Source organism: Pagrus pagrus (assembly GCF_965226575.1).
Source record: "Pagrus pagrus genome assembly, chromosome: 11".
Taxonomy (NCBI): domain Eukaryota; kingdom Metazoa; phylum Chordata; class Actinopteri; order Spariformes; family Sparidae; genus Pagrus; species Pagrus pagrus.
This window is the reverse complement of record NC_140195.1, coordinates 12130704-12151359: the sequence shown is the minus strand read 5'-3', so window position 1 is coordinate 12151359 and position 20656 is coordinate 12130704. Positions and strand designations below refer to the sequence as shown.

Sequence of the window (20656 nt, the reverse complement as noted above, 5' to 3'; positions counted from 1 at the left end):
GTTTATTGAATTGATCTTTCTTTCTGTTTCTTTTTACAAACGTCCTTTAATGAGGAGCTGCAATGATTAAAGGAATGTGTATACAACAATAACAACAACACGTCACTGCACTGGTGTTTGCCTTGTCAGGCATTTCAATAAATACCATAACACTTGATCATCTGTGCTTCTTCGGTGGCATGAAAACATATGCAGATGTTCAGTGGATGTGAAAGTAGTTGTGAAAGAGAATAAATATTGTTCTCATACTCAAATTTAGATTCCTTCTTTGGTATGTTTTCTCTAATCTTTTCTTATTTCACTTCTTCAGCCCTGTAAAGGTTATTTAATCCAACAATACTTAATTTTAAGGGGTCACCTGACAAAAAAGTTGAGCTTTATCAACACTACTATGGTATTAAATAAACAAATCAAGCTGCAGGTTGTATTTAAAAGTTAAAAAAAAACCCCAAAAAATCTATAAAACAATGACATTAATTAATAAAATGACCCTTCCTTTACATTGCATTGCAATGGACTCCTACCTGTCTTGAAGTGTTTCTGCAGTTATGCTCTTTGTCCTTCTCTCTGTTGTCCAGCAGAGGGCCTCCTTTAGTGAAAGTCTTATCCTGCTCCATCCTCTTCTCATCAACACCCTGATGTGAGATAACCACTATTGCTTGACCTTAACTGAGTTATTGCTTAATTAAATGGTGTTAATGGAGTGATTTGGCTAATAATGTAATTAGAAGGCTTATGATGTAATGACTGACTTCTGAGTGATTAGATTTAATGGAAGAAGAGAAAGTCTGTGAGGTTTTAACAGTGAAATTAAACTGGTTTTGATGCATGCCAGCAGGTTCACTGATGATCTCACATGTGGAAAATTAATCCAAAATAAATGTCAGTTAGAATATGATGGAAATATATCTCAAACGGATGTACATTATTACGAAACAGGCATACAACATATTTCTCAGCTCTATCAGTATGTGTTTTGTTGTTGTATCAGGTGTAAATAGGCCCAAATCTGTGGTTGTAAATAGATTCTTAACTCCCTTGATATGAAATAGAGTAAGTGTATTTCAGTTTCTGCTTTGAATCTTAAAACTGACCCACTGAGTGTGACTCATTCAGGAAGATGTGTGGGATGTGTCATCATCTTTAATTTGAGTGTAATGGCATGCATTAATAAATGCAGCTTAATGGAAAATCTATAATAGTCCCAGAATAGTCTTACATGGTGTGTTTGCAAAGCTCAGTAGTGAGTTTACAGGTACTTTGACACTGCTGTAGGTGTACGGGGGAAGGCTTTACTCCAATGAGAAGTGGTGGGAAGTAACAACATGTGCTCTTACTACTATAACCGAGAAGCTTTTTCACCTACGTACCTTTTGTGGATGGCCCACACCTTGATCTAACGTGCACTTTAATACAACAGCTTGCAATGGCAGCTATTATGCTATTTTATTATATCCTTATCACTATTTTTTTCAGTTATTTTTTATCTTTTAAAATAAGTCCCCATCTTCTTCAGTGGTTTAGAAGAATGCAGCATTGCTGTTTTGCTGTGAAGCTACAGAAATGTTTATTGGACTACAAATCTTCACCTGACTTTCCATCAGCATGGGGTGAGTAGACAGTGACTGAATTTAAAAGGGGCACTATGTACTTCAGTAATTCAAACTTAGGATTTTCATATTTACAAAAGCAATGAGGACATGATACAAACTCAGAAATATTGATCTTTTTCATAACTTATAAACAGGCTGTGGCAGGGTCCGACAAATATAAACAAAGTAAAACAGTATCAAAGTTTATTCAGTCATTAAAACAAAGAGAGTTTGTTTATTTAGTTTGTTTAGGCACACAAAGAAATCAGCTGATGAAGATCTTTATTCTAACTAACATTTCTTCCCCAAAACTAGATAGTGCACCTTTACGTTTTTGGGTGAACTCATCAGTAAAGTCAAGTCACAGTATTTTTAAAATGTGTCGTGCAAGGCTGTATTACCAACCGTGCAAAACAGGTAACTGTCTCAGGGGCCCTGAAAGAGCCTGTGTTCACCGTCTGTCCGCTGGACACTGTTTTTAATCTTGTGGCCTGATCTTGTGATCATGTAGTGTATTTTTAAGAATAACGTTTTGTTTCATGAAAAACAGAAACAGAAAACCTTATTCCAGTATATACACTACTCAAAATGAGGGATATTGGGATATGGGTGCATAGAAGCATGTGCATGGATATGCAATAAAAGTCAAATAAAATGTGTTGCATTATTTTTAGGGGCCAATAATACTCGCAAAATAAAAATTCAGATATGTCACAGAATAAACAATGAAAAATATCCCAATATCCCTAACTAATTTTGAGTAGTGATTACTATTATTGTTTTGGTGTGTTTGTGCTAAATATCTCATGAAGCTGCCATCTTTAGTTGACCTACTTGATGTGAACTTGAAGGCAACTGCAAGATTCATTAGCCTACATAGTGAACATGTGAATGACCTGTCATATTTGTTATCATTTTGTATATTAGTAGCTTATAGAGTCTCGATTTAAGACCCTTTTTAGGGGTGCTCAAGCACACCTAAATATCATTTCTGCACCCCTAGAAATAATGAAAAACAGAAACAGAAACAGAAAACCTTATTCCAGTATATACACTACTCAAAATTAAGTATATTTGGACATGGGTGCATATGTGCATATGCATGGATATGCAATAAAAGTCAAATTAAATGTGTTACTGAGGGACTATTACTGTTTCTGTGTCTGTGCATCTATAGTTGACCTACTTGATGTGAACTTGGAGACAACTTCACTCCGGTTCATTAGCCTACATACTGAACATGTGAACGACCTGTCATATTTGTTATCATTTTGTATATTAGTAGCTTATAGAGTCTCAGGGATGTAGAGTAGGGGTTGGTGAGGGGGGGTGAATGCGGGCTAACTTTTGACATCATGTGTGTACTGTCTCTTTAAGAGAGGGGGTCACCTGGGACCGGGACAGGTGTGAGTTGCTCTAACAATCACGTTTCACCGGGACCGGGGAAGGTTTTCTGTCTCTTTCTCCAACATGACCACGACCCCCCCTGCAGAGCCGGGTCAGAGTCAGGACGGGATGTCTGACTCACTTCGGCTCTGCGCGCGGCGGAGCTCGAGCTCTCACGCCAACTCCATCGTCAGTGACGTCTGCGTCACGTGTCCGTCTCTTCCCTCGGCACGTCCGTCGTATTTTCCTCCCCTCCACTGCCTGCTTTAACACCGAGAGCCACTCGAAATAAACAAGCGCAAAAACAAGGGGGCCGTCGTGGGGACCGGCGTGGCTCCGGTGTCACGTTTATCACCAGCCGATGGACAGAGGGGGCTCCAGCCTATAAGTTACCATCAGTGAAGCCCGAACCTCCCGTCAGTCTCTGGCTCCACTCAGTCCATATCATTGTAAACTTTCTCAAATCCTCCGCCGCATACACCGAGCCCCGACAGAGCGAGGTGAGTGCGGTTTTATCATACACATTTACACACAAGTGTTTCACCTTTCCCAAACTTGTGCGAGCTATTGTGGACAGCCTTACCTTTGCGGGCTGCGCTTTGGCTCAGCGGTGCTGCCCAGCTGCATGTCGCCTGCTTAAAATGGCGACAGCCAACGGGGGGGTGGGGGGGAGAGAAAGAGTAGTTTTTTTTTATTATTATTATTTTATTATTAAGGCTGGGGGCTTGCCTTTTTCCTGCACTCTGAATCGGGTACAGTATTTAAACCTATACGTGTAGACGAGCCCATTAAGTTGGGGCTCACTCCGCCTAACTTGAGCGGAAGATGAACACGCATCGTTTTCGGAAATGTTTGACGCGGCTCCTCTCAGGGACTCAGCGTTACGGTTCAACCAGAGCCGTTTTCACTCAATACCGCTAAATGTTCCCACATTTGTAGAAACACTGTGTTCACGTTAGAAGAAAACTAGATGTTGTCAGTGTATATTACAGAGTGACATGTTGGATATTTCCCGTAAACAAAAGGCAGATGCTACACCAAGTCTCCAGTCTGTGCTGTGAATGAAGAAGTTAGACATAACTTTGACCTCCTGTGAATAATAATGTCTGTCAGAGTTGCTAATTTACTAGTCTTACTAGACCTTTTTTATGTTGTAAAATGTTTGTGCTCACCCTTTCCATAAACTCTCATGCTTTGCTCCATGTTCCCAAACAGGCAGTTATAAGTTTGCAAGCTGTTGCCATGGTTATTTATCATGTCAGTGTTGTCATGAGTGTGTGTGAGTCCAGGGATTAAGAGGAAAGCTTTCCCAGACGGCTACCGGTCAGTTTATGTCAGATGTCCACGTGAGTCCCGGCCATAGACAAGCAGCTTAATCCAGCCATCACCTGCTGTACACCTTTTACTATTAGAATAGGCCCATTTCCGTACTATACTGTTGAGGATTTAAAAACCAAAACAAACCCACACAATTTGTCTATGTGGGAGCAGCGGTACAAAAGTTTGTGTTATTATTGTTCTGCCTCATTTCGCTGTATGTCTTTTGTGTTGCTGTGGTGATGCTTGAGCTCAATGGCTGTGCATGTCAGTGAATAGTCTCGCTCACACACCCCCGTCACCGCCTCCCACCCCTCTTTCTCCTCGCTTTCTTTCCCTTAGTTTTTAGTTTTGCAGCTCACACAGGTTAAGTTGCTCTGAAAGGTGGCTCGCACTTTTGCTCTTCTCACATCTCGAGTCTTCTTGTTTCCCATTATAAGCACCAAGCAATCTGATTTTGTGTGTCAGTCCCTCAGTAATTAGCCTCCACCTCTCTGTGTTGACCTGTGTAATGACAATTTACTTCCAGATCTCAACCACAAAAACAGAATCAGCTGCTGCTCAAGAGCCTTTCTACAGTCCTGGCGTTGGGTGGGGGGGAGGGAGAGAGCAGTGCGATCCACTCACACGTCCAGAGAGCGAGCAGGTTCGGGTCAGCAGCAGCAGCAGCAGCAGCAGCAGCAGTAGCAGCCTCTTGCTCTGCTTGGCTGGTTAACAGCTTGTGATGTCAGCCATTTTAGGTTGGACAGCAAAGAGCATGGTGCTCCGCCATTTTTCTCTCCCTCCCCACTCAGCAACCCAGTTTCAACGCATGCACTGGCAGTGGCCACAGCAATGCAGCCGTTCGCAACCCACGCAGCCATCCGCTCCTCTGACCTGAGAGCAGCCCAAATGGGACCGAGCAGCAGATGGAATGACGCTGTAGGAACACTGTCATTGAGGTTTTCTTATTGTTGCCAGAAAGAAGTTTTAGACGCACAAAAGGTGCGAGTGTTTCGATTGGAGAGTGAGGGAGCTGATTGACAGGAGGAGGGTAGTTGTCTGTTTTAAGGTGCGAGTAAATTAAGTAATGGGAAGGCGTTTGTGTTTTGGGATGGAAGAAATCACGGTGAAGGATTCCTGCTTTGCTACAGAGACTCGTAGGTGGCGAAGGGTTCGTGTTGTGGTGCAGTCTTGATGATAATCTTGACTACACTTGGGTATAGAGGTGATTCTTGGGATCCTATCTGAAAGATATCTGCCAGATTTTCAGCAGTGAATACAGGAGCTCTGCATGCTTCAGGCCACAGCAGGCCACGGGGACAGGGCAGATGTCTGGACAGGGACACGGGCATGAGTTAACAGGAAGAGATGGCATCAGCTCCAGCCAATAACGTGCCTTGGCGACGGCGACCACACCTAGCTTGGAGACATCAACACCGCGTGAGGGAGGCACTGAAATAGGAGCAGGGCAGGGACTCTCCAAATACCACTCACAGGGGTGTGTGGAACAAACAAGTCCCGCTAGAGCCAGCGACTGGATGGCATAGGAGATGTATTAGTGTGTGTGTGTGTGTGTGTGTGTGTGTGTGTGTGTGTGTGTGTGTGTGTGTGTGTGTGTGTGTGTGTGTGTGTGTGTGTGTGTGTGTGTGTGTGTGTGTGTGTGTGTGTGTGTGTGTGTGTGTGTGTGTGTGTTTACCCACACACATGTGCTTCAGAGAAATGAGCTGGTGGGAGAAAGAGAGGGGGTAGGAGGTGGTTGCCATGGGGACAGTAACACACCAGTGGCGCTGCCGACCTGTCTCCCTGGGCCAAACTTGCTCAGGGAGGGAGGAGAAGAAGGAGTGGAGGGAGGGAGGGGGAGGAAGAGGGTGCAGAGATGGTGGGAGAGGGCGGGGGAGTGAGTAAGGGAAGGAGGAAAAAAGACGAGGGAGGAAGCAAGGAAACAAGGACCGTGCTGCCTGTGTTGTACACCTATTTTCTGCAAAAGAGAGCGTTTGTTACACCTGAGTTCTCAGCTAGGTGTGGAGAGTAGTCGCCAGCATGCAGGTATGCTATGCAGCCATGCGTGTGTGTGTGAGAGTGTGTGTGTGTGTGTGTGTGCTATTATTGGCCTGCACTCAGAGGGATATATCCCAGGCCTAGACAAGAGTCAGGGCAGGGGATGAAAGGAGGTCATGCTGTGCTGAGCCATTGATGAGGCGTAGATAATATAGGTTATGAACTAAGAGAACAAAAACATTGTCTCTGTGTGTCACTGGGAGATCTCTGACTCTTACACACAGAAGAAAAAAATGGCAGCCTCTCTACCTCAGTAAACAAGCCTCACACACAGGCATGCAGGCAGCCACCCCCGCACGCCACATACACACAAACGCGAGCACACATGCGCCCCCGCCCACCCCACCCCACCTCGCTTCTCTCTGCACTCTCACAGGAAACCCACACATGCAAATGCTGACACGTGTAACAGACGCCGACCCATCATCACCACATGGTCAGTCAATGTATGTGCGACAATCAGATTAAAGTTACCGGCCAATGCCCTCATACCAGTGAGCCAACAGGACTCGTGAGCCTGGCATCGCTGAGACTCACTGATAATAGCTCAGCTTGCAGTGTGTATTGTTTCTCCTCACCTGTACAAGGCCTCTGCTGGCTACTCTCACAACTTTTGTCTGCGGAGGTGTTCACACAGTTGTGGTTCTTGATTTTACCACATGCCATCAGCGTGTGATGTGAACTTTGTGGCCACTGGCGCACTACCTGTCAGCCTGTCGATGTGCACAGATGGGACTTTATACCTTGTGACACCTTATGTGTTCACTACTTCTCTTATTTTGAGTAAGTATTATGCATGAGGCACTGTGTGGACACATACAGACACTGTAGCTGAACTTCAGGTTATGTCCACTGGCTGAAGAGCTCGGGTTGGAACATTCCAGGCTTGCTTGTGCAGTGCAGCGAGCGAGGGAGGGAGGGAGGGAGGGAGGGAGGGAGGAGGAGGGAAGGACTGTGTGATTGTAGTTTGGAGCAAGAAGGGGGTGTTGAAGAGCGGGGGTTAGCAGGGTGGGGTGGTGTTGGCTGACTGGAGGGGGGTATCGGAGGAAAAAATTCCTTACTGAAACACCTCAGTGCTTCCTCCACGACAGTTAACACCCCTCCTTCACCCCAAACCGGCTGCCCATCCCCCACCAGCCTCTCCCGTTCGCTCTCACATCTCCTCTCCTCTCCTCTCGCCTGCCCACCCACACCCAACAGAACCACGTGATGGATGGCTGAGGCTTGCCCACCCATAAGCCTTTGTGTTGGTCATGTGACCAGCCTGCCTTGGCAGAGCGGTGCCCCCTGATGCAGAACTGAATGGCAGGGGAGTAGGAGGGGTGCACACAACAGCCCAAGAGAAGGGCAGTTACTCTCTCTGGGGGGTGCACAGGGGAACGAGGGGCATCACGTTCCCTGCACAGTAGCAAACTTCATTTGCCTGTTAACCCCTCACACTCTGATCCAAAGAGAGGTGTAACCTTCCAAATAACTAATTTGATGCGACTCCAGTTAAGTTAAAAGTGTGTAGACTGTATATAAGCTGCGCATTAAGTTACCGCAAAGTTCTGCATTGACTCAAACTGAAACTGAGGTTGCAGGCTTTTGAATGCAGGAAAGTGATCTCTGTATACTTTTCGCTCGGGTAGTGTGTGAAAAGCCATTTGTCACACACCCCAGTCCTGTGAGGGTTAACTTGGCTTTGAGCTAATGTACCATGACCTTTCTGTTGCAAAGCGAGGCTGTGTGCAAGTGCGTTTGTAGGTAAAAGCTTGAGAGAGGCTTTGCCATTGAAGAAGTTATATTTCAGTGGAAAAAGGGACAGTTTATTGAACGCTGCTCACCTGACAGAGCTGGTGGTACTGCAGCTGCTTCATGCACAAAGAGGTCTGAAACAAGTCCCAGAAAAAGGTTTGTATGGGACTCGTCTGTTTGTGCATAATAAGGGAAGGATTATTTTAGATTTGGGGTTCCTACCAGAAATGCTGCATTTGTCAAGTATCTTTGCATAGGGATGGAGTCCACTTTTGAAAGCTTTTAGGTTTTTCCTGTAGGACTTCTTTGAGCCGTTGAACTTTTTGTGAGCTCTCGCTGCTCCGTGCATGAGGTGTCATGTCAGTGCAGGGTGATTGGGAGAGTAATTGCCCTAGAGCTGTCCTCCAATACTGCATCACTACAAGGAGGGAGCAGAGGGCAGAGGGAGGGGGAAACTCCTCCACAGGAAGCTTCGCCATTTTGTATAGAGACAAGGGATCTAGAGGTGAAGTCCAAATGTGAAGATTCACATTCTCGTGCCCGTCTGTGCATTTCTAGCTGTGCTGCTGTTGGCAGACAACGCCATTTTTCCAACTAACCTCTGTTGAAGCACCCACTTGCACAACATCTCGTCAAGTAGCTCCTATGTTAAGCAACACGTTCACGAGTGAGTATTTCTGTGGCAATCTTTGTAAAGGTGTCCAGTGAAGCTACAGAGGCTCTGGATGAGAAAGAAAATACAGAATGTGCTCTCCCCGTGGGGGTGTGTCTGAACGAGGGGAAGTGAGACAGAGTTGTGTGGGGGAGGGGAAAGAAGGGGGTAGGACAGGAGCTCTCCCCAAAAGCCTTCAGTGCAGAAGCAGACTGAGCTTGTTTGAAAACCCTCATAAGAGATAGTCTTGAGTTTCATTGGGCATGAGTTGAGTTTTCTTTATTTTTTTTTTTTTTAATTAAAGATTCATGAGCAACGCCTGATTTTAAAGGCTTCAGCTGAATCTTTTCCAAAACCCTATTGATAATCACCTGGAAACATCCAGCTATGCACGATTTTCGTCCAGCTGAGAGGAAACTGGCTTGTTCTGAGTAGCGTAAGATATCCCATCCTTTTTCTTCTTCCAATCTGTTGCCCCTTATGTGTGCTTGACTTTCAGGAGTTTAAGAAACTAACCAAACCTATCCAGCTTGAACTGCTGAACTAAAATGTGTTCCCCTCTCTGGTTTCCAGGTTTTCCCTCGAAGTTGCAGTGAGAACTACAAGCGGACCTATGGACACGTCCCATTGTCCTCCTTCCCCCATGCCTGGTCTATAGTCAACCAGAGAACGACCCATATTCTCACTCACACCCCATTCTCAGCCATTTGACCGACCCTCCCCACCCTGTGGTCACACCATGGCGAGCAAGAGGAAGTCTACTACGCCTTGTATGATCCCCAGCAAGATCATACGTCCAGCAGAGGAGGCTGAACGGGACTCTCCTATTCTTCTGCATCAATCAAGGATTTCTAGCGGACATAGCCCCTTCGACCCTGGAGAGTCTTCCAAACCAGAGGCAGGGGATGCTGTTAAAGACGGTGCTGGCACTTACACCTGTAAGCCTTGTAACTTTGAAACCCACGACCTTAACTTGTTCTTGGATCACGTGTACTCTGGGCACCCAGACTTCCGTGCAGACCCCAGCTTCTTTTGTGTGAGCTGTGGGGTTTCCGCGCCCAAGTTTGAGGGTCTCGCCCTGCATAATGCCAGGGTTCACCCCAGCACGTTGAACACGACTCTGCAGCTGAAGAAGAGGGACAGGAGAGTAGTGGTGGAGCAGAATCTGGTGACTGGGGCAGAGGCAGGGAAGGATAGTGAGATTTCTATCACCAAAACCCCAATTATGAGGATGCTGAAGGGCAAATCAGAACCGAAACGGATAGTGGTCTCTCATCCAGTCTCAGACGATGCTCCTTCAGACCCACACTCTATCTCTGCCTCTAGAGAGACTGAGAGAAAAGAGACTACTGCAGTGACAGTCACCCACGTTCCCACAATTGTCCACAATGGAACAACCAAGGTCACTCTGCCCCCAGGGATCCAGATTGTGAATGGTTCTGGAGCATTACCAATGCTGAAGACTCCCATCACACAGGTTGGTGGTAGTTCTTTCTGTCTCCAAATGTTGTTGTTTTGGAAAAGTCTGTTTTGATTTGACTTTTAAATCTATCTACAGGTGGTCTCAGTTGTTCAAAACAAAAGCCTTCATCAATCTGCACCAATTACAGCCTCCTCAAATATTTCATCCAATTCCTCATCTTCTTCAAAAAATCTCCCCAAGGTAATTTGTTTAGCGTCATTTTTTGTGTCCCAGTGTCATGAAGGTAATCAGATATTAAATTAAGTAATAATCCCTCTAACTGCTCTCACATTTTTCCTTTCCAGGTGATGATCCCTCTGAGCAGCATCCCTACCTACAGTGCCTCCATGGACTCCTCTTCCTTCTTAAAGACCTCCTTCAGTAAGTTCCCATACCCCACAAAGGCTGAGCTCTGCTACCTGACTGTGGTCACAAAGTTCCCAGAAGAGCAGATCAAGATCTGGTTCACAGCCCAGAGACTTAAACAGGGCATCAGCTGGTCTCCGGAGGAGATCGAGGAAGCCAGGAGGAAGATGTTCAACACCATCATCCAGACTGCACCCTCTAGCTCACATAACCAGGCCCAGAGGCACCGTAGCCCAGCCCAACACACAATCACGGTCCTGCCTGCCTCACTGGGGGCTACTGGGATCCCTCATATTCTGCAGGGCTCTCTTGTGAGCCAAGGAGGGGTAATCGTCACACAGCCTGTGATGGCAAACGGTATCCAGGTTAGCAGTGCTCCGGTGGCCCTGGCCGTCACGCCTAAGCCGCAGGCAGCAGCACGCCCCATGATGCAGGCCCGACCTGCTGCAGCCCTGGTGGCAGATAAAGGTATAAGCATGGTAGTGGGGACTGTAGGCAGCAGCATTACTGGGAGCAACATCATCAGCAGTAGTAGTAGTCGGATTGGGGGAGGAGGCACTGGCAGTATTATCACTAGCAGTGAAGCTAGTGTCATCAACCTTAGTCTAGGAAGCAGTAATCATAATTATGCTAAGGCGAGCAGTGTCAATGGTAAACACAGCAGTGCTAATGCAGACAGCAATGACAAAAGCAATAGTCACGTTACCAGCCATGCAAATGCTAAGAACACTGATATCAGCAAAGCCAACAACACCAGCAATGTGCAGAGTGACAACAAAGAAAGCAAAAACAACACAGACACTAAATCTAGTAACAATAATAGCAAAACAGGCAGCAGCGGACAGAAAAGCAAAGGTACCAACAGTAGCAGCAACAAAAATAACCCAACCAGCACAAGCACAACTGATGTCGAGTCCACCACTAGTGACTCTCCAACCATCAAAATGGAGGAGGCGTCTTCCCCTGCCTCAAAGTCTTCTTCCCCTGCTCCTGGCTCGCAGACACCTGTCAACGCATTCCTGGACCCCAACTTCTATAAGGGCAAGAAGTCGCAAGGGCAGCTCAACGCTCTCAAGGACAGTTTTCAGGTCAGCCAGTTTCCCGACCAGGAGGAAGTTGACCGACTAATCGCTCTGACCGGGCTGACTGTACGAGAAGTCCGTAAGTGGTTCAGCGACCGGCGCTACCACTTTCGCAACCTCAAAGGTTCACGGTCCATTACAGGTGGACAGAATAATAAGTCTGGCTCTACAGCGGGAGCAGGGAGCGGGTCAAGTACGCCAGGGAGCAGCTCCACTGGCAGTGCCCACCCTGTTGATTTGTCTGAAAATAGCAGCAGCTCTGGTGCAAAAACACCCCAGCACAGCTCTGCACCCGTCAGCCCAACAGCATCACAGACTCCGACCTCTCCCACCACACCTTCCCGCCGACACCCCAGACCCCCTTCTCCTGATTTCACAGCTATCCGTTACAAGGAGAGAGAACCACATCAGGTGAGACTCTGCGCTTACTTTTACATTGTGATTAATCAGTTATAGGTCTGAAACTGAAACTGACTAATAATCCAAAATTTCCCCTAGCATCTATCCCTGGACAACATATAAGCCGATACCAATATATTTGTATATATGTGTACGTGTGTATGAGGACTCTACTGCAAACAAAATCTACCTATGGGTACTAATAAAGTAACTTGAACTTGAACTTGAACTATATTTGGGATACTCGACTATCAGTTGACCTACGTATGTATCAGTCAAGCTCTAGTATTGATTTTGAATCCAACAGTGTTAGGGGAGCTAAGCACTAAATCGGTGGTGAATGCTTTAAATCAGTCAATTGTTGACTCTAAAAAACCCTAAATCAGTGATAAATGTCCACTTTCAAATGTCGTTTTGTCTGACCAGCAGTCTTGAACCCAAATATAATTAGTTTACAATGATGTAGAACAGAGAAAAGCAGTAAATCCACCCATTGGAGAAGCTGGAACCAGAGCACATTTCACATTTTTGCTTGATATTTGACTCCAGTTTGACTCCAAAAATCAAATCTGTTGCTGATAGGCCTGGGCTGGGATGTTTTATCATTATTGTTACATGAGACTGTATGCTGTCCTAGATTTTGTATGTCTTTATATCGAGATCTTTCTTGCTTTTAAAGGCTGTATTAAAGTGAAGTGATGTAATTTTTTGAACTTATCATATTTGAACTTGTTCTAATACTTGCCTTTACCCACGTAGTCATTATATCCACATTACTGATGATTATTCATCAAAAACCTCCTTGTTTTAATAATTACAGTGCTACTAGTCATTCCTACAGTATTGTCACAATATCAATATCGAGGCATCTGGTCAATATTGTGATATTTGATCTTGTTCCCCATTCTTTATATTTTGAAATCTCCTTCATAAATGTTAAGATATAAATTGTGTGTTGCAATATAACCATAAAATATCTCAATATTATTTTCAGGCTATATCACCCAGCCCTTGTTGCTGATTAGTGTTTCTTGTTTATTGACCAGTCGATAAACCCAATAATCCATTTAGTTCTACTCAATTCTTCCTGGTATTTCTGTCTTATGTTTAGGTAAAAGCTCTCGAGGCCAGTTTTGCCCTAGACCCTGACCCGCCAGGAGAGGAAGTGGACCGACTGCGATGTGAGACCAAGATGACGAGAAGGGAGATCCACGGCTGGTTCGCTGACCGGAGGAAGAGAGTGGCAGCTGAGAAAAAGAAAGAGGAGGCGGAGCGGACGTTGCGAGAGGAGGATGAGGAGATGGAAGTTGATGGGGAGGAAAGAAAGAAAGAGGACAGTTCAGGAGAACTCAAAGTCAACCCTATTAAAATAAATCTGAAGATGCTGAAGGTGACAGAGGCCAATGGGAAAGCAGAGGGTGAAGGGTTGGATAGCCTCAATTTACCGCTTCAATCTAGCAGCACACCTACATCCTCCCCAGGCCCCACCCCATCCTCCACCCCTAAACCATCCCAATCCTCCACCCCAACGCCCAAACCATCCAACTCCCCTAAACCCACAGCCATCCGAGGTAAGAAGACAGTGGAGCAGCTGCAACTGCTCAAACAAGTCTATGCCCGTACCCAGTGGCCCAGCGCTACTCAGTATGATGAACTCATCACAGCTACGGGACTGCCCAGACCTGAGGTAGTGCGCTGGTTCGGGGACTGCCGTTATATGCAGAAGAACAGCCAGCTCAAGTGGCTAGAGGAGCACCAGAACATGGCTATGGAAGAGGACCTCCAGAAGGGGAACTCCCAGATCCTCCAGGCCCACTTCGACAGCCACGGCAGGCTGGAGGACTCGCAGGTATTTAAGACATAAAGTAATATTCACACATACTTTTAGAGCAGTTTAACAGCTCTGATTAACTGAAACCTGAGGAGCAGCTGCTGATCACTGCGTAGAAGCGAGAGAAAGCATGCTTCTTCTCATGAAAGAGAGGCTATTTAAAGAAGCTAACAATGGGAGCTAACGTAACAGCTCAGCAGAGGATGCCATTAATGTTTACATCTCCAGCATGAGCTACTTGTCCTTGACTGGATGCTTGCCTCATCCTGTGATGTGTAGTTCAATAGCAAGAAAATAATTCCTGCATGAAACTGCTCACAGCTATGTCTGTGGATGCCATCTAATGTTCTATCTAATTTCAATATGATCGAGAGAAGGCCGACGTTGGTATCAACTGTCCCTTTTGGATACGCAGTTATGTTTGCCTTAACTAACTGCTCTGCAACAGAAAATGTACTTATGTACTAACCCTCCAAAAGGTGTCTCTTCTTTACACTGACACTGTACTTTTTTAGGCTTTGAGAGACAATTCTAGTTGTTCTTTTGTGTGTTAAACACAAAATATTTTGTGGAATTACATGCATGACTGTGCAGCTGCACAAATGCTAAAAAAAGGCATTGAATTTTAAGTCTTAATTGTATACGTGTGTATCAGGGGCAGCAGGATGCCCCTCAAATCAGCTCCATTAATCAATTTTTGCAGCTTTTCATGTGATTGATTTCCATGAATCCTTTTGTTTCTCCACTGCAAAACAAAGTATCAGTTTTGTTGGCTATTTTTGTTGATGTTTAAGTTTTATTGTAATCATAAAAGTTGCACAAAGGCAGCTTAAAATAAAATATTTCATGCAGTTTGTGCAAGAATTGGGCTGCATGCACTTTTTGTTTCCCGCACAATAATTGCTTAGAGGATTGGTGGGATTTGCTGGGTCATAAATAGCTTAACAGCACCTGTACCCTGGAAAAATTTTATCAGAGTTTTCATCAGAATTTCAAACGCAGCTGCATTTTTATTTTATAAAGGTTTTTATTATATTCAGGATTCAGAGTGCCTTAGGATTTTCCCGTCGGCCTGTTTGACTCAAAAGAGCTCCATTGTATGCAGACTGTGACTTAAAAAAAACACACAAAAAAACACTTTCTCCTTGCTGCTTATAATAAAGCAAAGATTCACACTCTCACTTGAGTGAAAAATATTTATTCAAGCTTCTGATATGCTGCCTGAGGAGAGGTCCTTAGGTCAAAACATGTGTTATGTTACAGCTATAATGTTCATTTTGTTCTCTATGTGACACTTGTTGATTTGTATCATAGGAAACACAGAAAAATATCATATCTATGTTTTTCAGCTAAGAAGGTTTAAGTTGTCTGTTCTTTCTCACTGGGCCACATTTGAAGTCCCTTTTCCTTCCATTGTAATTGACAGAAGTATCTACTGTATGTAAGATAAGATGATCTTAATTGATCCCAAGTGGGGAAATTGTCACAGTGGCAAAGTAGTACAAAAGAAGTGGGGAAGTAAACCAGAAGATACATATGAGCATTTATTATGTATAATATAAAGGAGCAAGAGGTACTAAATGCATCATACAGAAATAGTAAATATAACATGTTCACTTACAAGATAGATGTCAGATACCTCTTTCTTTTATTTCACTGTAAATAGATTTCTCTGATTATTCCCTATAGGTACATTATTTGTCTGCCTGCACATCGAGGTCAGTATATCTGGCAAGCTGTGGAAAAAGGTGTTTAATTGTTATTTATATTTTTACTGCCAAGTGACACTAGAGAAACAGCTGAGTGATATAATCTCCTCCTTTTTGATGGCTTGATCTCATTTATTTAATTAATATCCACAAGAGCATTCTTTGTTGACTCTGCCTAATGCATCCAAGTGTCTCTGGCAGCTTTCAGGGCTGGATGATTAGATTATTACCACATAAAAAAAAACATTGAGTAGATAAAAATAGATAATGTGATATAGAAGGTGTAAATATACGAGTATGGACATTTCTGCATCCACAATCAGTATATAAGATATGAGATACCAGCAGTAATAATGTTTGGTGCTATTGTGCACACTATCCTAAGGCCGATTGCCCTATTTTATTTCCATTTCAAGCCTTTATGATCGTCTTGATAGTGTTTACACCTAAACTTTAAAGTTCAGTTAGCTGACTTGGACTCTCCCCTAATTTTGCTTTTGTTTCGCTGTCTTTCGGGTCAAACCTCTGCACATCTGTCCTTTTGACATGATAAACTAACACAGATTATTCTCCATGCACAGTTGCAGGAACTGGCTGAGGCCAGTGGTTTATCAACGGACTTGGTGCGACATTGGTTCTCCACCAAGGCGTCTTCGCCCCAGATGGAACAAACTGTTGCTGCTCAGGCAGCAGGACCAGTTGCACCGGGTGCAGCAGCTGAGGCACAAACAACAGGATCCTCCCCTCTGGAGCCGCAGCCAGGAGGAGGGATGGAGGAGAAAATGGAGCAGTCGGTTTGTGGCGTCGCAACGGAAGTGGTGGAGGTCAACGCTGACAAGACTGTGAATCCTACTAAAGGTAGTCTTCATGTTTGGGATAGTCTGTAGTGTGATACATACACGCACGGTGTCTGCAGGTCCTTTTTAAAAATATCTTAAATTATATTGTATAATCATTAGGCCTTAAAGGGGCTCTATGTAACATTTTGTAGCTATTTACATGCAATATTCACTTTCTTATCAGCCATATGTGAGCGGATTGTAACGTGACTTTAAAATTTAGACCTTCCCCGTCTCTCTCGGTTGCCTTCACAAGCCTGTGGACGGCCTTAACCTTTGTTGAAGTTACTGAATGCTGGACTGTGGATTTCTTTGTGAAGGACCGAGGCCCGATTTTCCGCGTCAGATCAGGATGTGACTTAATGCGCGTTCTCTCAGTCTGTCTCTCTCCGCTAACAGAGAGCAACAGTAGCTAACGTTAGTTTAGAAACAGAGTCCGCTAACATAAACTAACGGCCAGCTTCCAGCACAACACAGAAGTTCCACTGTGCCCCTTTAAAAGTCATTAAGAAGTTGAGAATTTGAATTTCATTCATTTATGTTGTAGTTTCTTTTTGTCAAAATGAGTCCAGCTTGTGAAAGTCCACATTTCTGATGTTACAAATCTTTAAAACTACTTATGAACTTGATACTTTCCTTTTACTTAATACTTCCACTTACCTATTTGGAAAATATAGTAACTGACTCTAATAACCATATTGCTACGTGAAATCTACCTCTACAAGAAACGACATATATGCAACATACCTTTACACTTAACCTGCAATGATTGAATATGAAAAAGTGGATTTGTCCAAAAATCCCTCTTTAATGCAAACAAAATTATCATGAGAAGGTCTTCAAACAATCCAATGAAAGTGTCTGATACCTGTAGACACCCTGATAACTTTGACCTATCAATGATTTTCAACAATGTTACAAGACAGTAAAAACAAAAGGTCATGTTTTGTCTGACAGAAGAGCCTTTGTTGTGTGATAAAGTAATGCAGCAAATTGGCTTACTTGAGCAGCTAGAACCAGAAAACATTTGGCAATTTTCACCTAAAAATTTCTGAAATCAATTATAAGAATAGTTGCCAATTCATTCATTTTCTTTGGATCAACTAATCAACCAATCGACCGATTATTGCAACTCTTGTCTGTTGCCTAAAAACCCTCCAGGTTTGAAAAAATGGCATTCTTCAGGCAGCGATTACAAGAACAAGTAACAGTAATGTGTATCAATTACATTCATCCTGTACAACGCCCATCTGTTACACAAATATAATGAGTCAGACGAGGTCAGACACATTAATTCCTTCATAGAGTATCTACAAACACTGTGGTTAACGGTCTAAGAACACGCTCTAATGAAAAAAGCATAAAAATGTTCACACAAAAGAAAAACCAGTAATATTCAGTGAAGGCCTTCTGACATAGATTTGACCCAGTTTATGTCTGCAAACCATGTGGAAAGTATTAGCTCGATAGGAGAAGTGACTTCAGGGCTGTTGTAAGGATGAACTTAAATAATGTGTCGGTAGAGAATTCAAAATTTTGGACCGTCTGCAGATTTGACTAAAACTGAGTTTGGGAAGCACAAGAATAAGGCTCTATGGGTTACCATTTAGGCGTTAGTGTGAGTTGTTCATTTGTAAATCTGGCTCTTAAATGTTGATAAATAGAGATGAATCATAACTGCAACAATTGTCTCCCAGGTAAAACGCACATTGATCTCAATTATGAGTAATCAGATGTGTTGTGGCAGGAGAACAAAGACGTCCGACACCAGTACACTCTGTATAATCATGAAGGAAATTCACACTTTTGGAGCCTGTTGTCGGGGTGATGTGTTTTAAATTTCTTTGTCTTCATTGCCGCAGGAACCGACTGAAGAGGCCTTTTGTCCGAGGATGGAGTTCACAACGCAGGTGGTCTTGGAGGGAAAGACGGCAGATGCGGTTGTAACAGGATCACTGGATGGAAATGGACCTTGAAACCATACTCTCCCATCCCTCCCCCTCCTTCCCGTTCACACCCCGAGAGGTAGGGATGACCTCCCCCTCTAAATGAAATGGACACTAAAGCCACTAACGCCCCTTCTCACTCTCGCCCTCCATCTCCATCCATCCACTCTCTCACCTCCTCCTCCCATCGTGTCCCCCCCTGCGCTGCACAGACCATCACCCGTCGGCCATTTTCCCTTCAGAAGGAAGTTCCAGTAGAGAGTGGATGGAGTGGTGGATGTGGTGGAGGAGGGGAGGGGCAGGGCTGACAGCGTTTTTCTGCCGCGTTTGTTCCACCTGCCTGCTGTGATCGGAGAAAGGAAGGGCGAAAAAAAGGGAGGAAGAAGAAGGAGGAGAAAAAAAGGGAGAAGATGGAGACCTCAGCAGATGTTGATCAGGAGTTGATGGGGGTTTGGTTTGGACATTTATCGACCGAACACCCTCAGACCAGGATCGGCTGAGCGTTCAGAGACTGCTCGTAGATTGTTTTGGGGGTACGAAAACTGCACAGCTCTTTGCTACAGGGTGCTTGCCGAGGCCTTAAAGTAAACGAAACAACCCTTGTTTTTTTTATCATCTTCATGCTCCTTTTTCCACCAACTTGCACTCATACACTTTGACTTCATGCTCGCAGCTTACTTTAAATGTGCTAGCTCGGCTGTTCAGCATCTTATGTGAAACATAGCACTGATCATCTCTTTAGGTTTTTTTCTACTCACTTTTTATTTCCTATCTGTACATAATGTTCAGTTCTGTCATCCAAAGAAGGCAAGCACCCTGTTGTGTTTGAACAACAAAAGGTGACACAATATCGTAGACTATATGGAATCTGGTTTGTGTTGTAGCATCAAGTGCTTCTTTACGTCACTGACGTGTACGTGCATCTTGTTTTTATGGGACTTTCCTACGAAATAAATCTGACTGTAAAAGAACTGTGAACTTTCTGGAGTTCCATACTTAGGCTTGATGTATAATTTTTACAGATGGTATTTGCAGAATAAACAGAATGTAATAAATTTGTGTCTTTGAGTGTCATTGGGCATCTTCCTCATGGTGTATAACAGGAGGGTGGTGGTCCTACAGGTATTAGCACTTCTGTCTGATTTTCACTATAAACTATATAATTCCTTGGTCTAGGGCTTGGCAATATATCAATATTGGACTTTTACTGCAGCCCAGCGGGGTATCTAACCTAGGACCCTCTTGCTGTGGGGCAAAAGTACTTACTGCTGCACCACTGCACAACCTGATTAAAAAAAATCACTGATTCAAATAATCAGAAAAAGCTGAATCTCAGATATAATGATTAGTCAGGCTGATAAACAGTTGACAGTATATACGTACATGCAATATATGTATTACTTGCTGTTATTTGTGCTTTTAATACTTAAGTACATTTAATGTCAGATACTTTAAATCTTACTCAAGTACTACTTGTATAGGTATATTTTAACATGTCTTTTACTCGAGTATAACTTCTGGATACGAGTCTATATATTATCTTGTATATATAGATATTGTTATATTGTGATATGACGAAAGTGTTCCTGGTTTTAAAGGCTGCATTATCAAATTTCATTTTCTGACCTATTTATCAAAAAATCTCTTATGTTGATGTTGAGATATCAGATGGCAAATACAGTCTCATTTGATTTTGTCGCCGTCGTAGCGTTTGTGAAGTGCTTTTGAGGAGATTTCAAAATAGAGATACAGCCTAAAAAATCCTTCTAGTCCACAAAACATTTTGGGAGCTTCACAGCAAATCGGTGTTGCTAAACAACTGAAGCAGACAGGGACTAGTTCAAAAACTTAAAAACAACCTGAAAAAAACAAAATATAAATGGCTCCATACAGATTGTCCAATAAAATCCAAGTCTCTTGAAGCCCCAAAATCCCAAATTGATTTGAAAAGACATGATTTACACCCTCTTCACTGTAGCTGCTGAGCTAAAAGCGTTGGTGCTCATTAACCAGACATCAAGAGTGTAAATCACATCTTTCAAGATCAATTTTGGGTCTCTGGGGCTTCCGGATAATTGGATTGTGCCAGACGAGCTGTATGGATGCTTTTTTTGGTTGTTTTTAAGTTTTAAAACAAGTCCCCATGTACTTCAGTTGTTCAGGAGAATGCTGTGAAGTTGCTGTGAAGCTCCAGAAATTTTGTGGACAATGAAAACTTCACTCGTCTTTCCATCTGCATGGAGGTGAGCAGATAATGACTGAATTATCATTTTTGGGTGAACTCATCCTTTATGGCTA

At 43.8% G+C, this 20656-nt stretch overlaps 1 protein-coding gene across 1 annotated transcript; it reads left to right on the top strand.

Moving 5' to 3' along the window:
- The first annotated feature begins 4226 nt into the window (after nucleotides 1-4226).
- zhx3b (zinc fingers and homeoboxes 3b) lies at nucleotides 4227-19413 on the top strand. The gene is given in 8 exon segments (XM_084366657.1): nucleotides 4227-4324; nucleotides 9298-9390; nucleotides 9392-10201; nucleotides 10283-10387; nucleotides 10492-12045; nucleotides 13145-13882; nucleotides 16155-16431; nucleotides 18275-19413. Coding segments are annotated over 8 exon segments (3603 nt in total). The 5' UTR covers nucleotides 4227-4309; the 3' UTR covers nucleotides 18286-19413.
- The last annotated feature ends 1243 nt before the right edge of the window (nucleotides 19414-20656 follow it).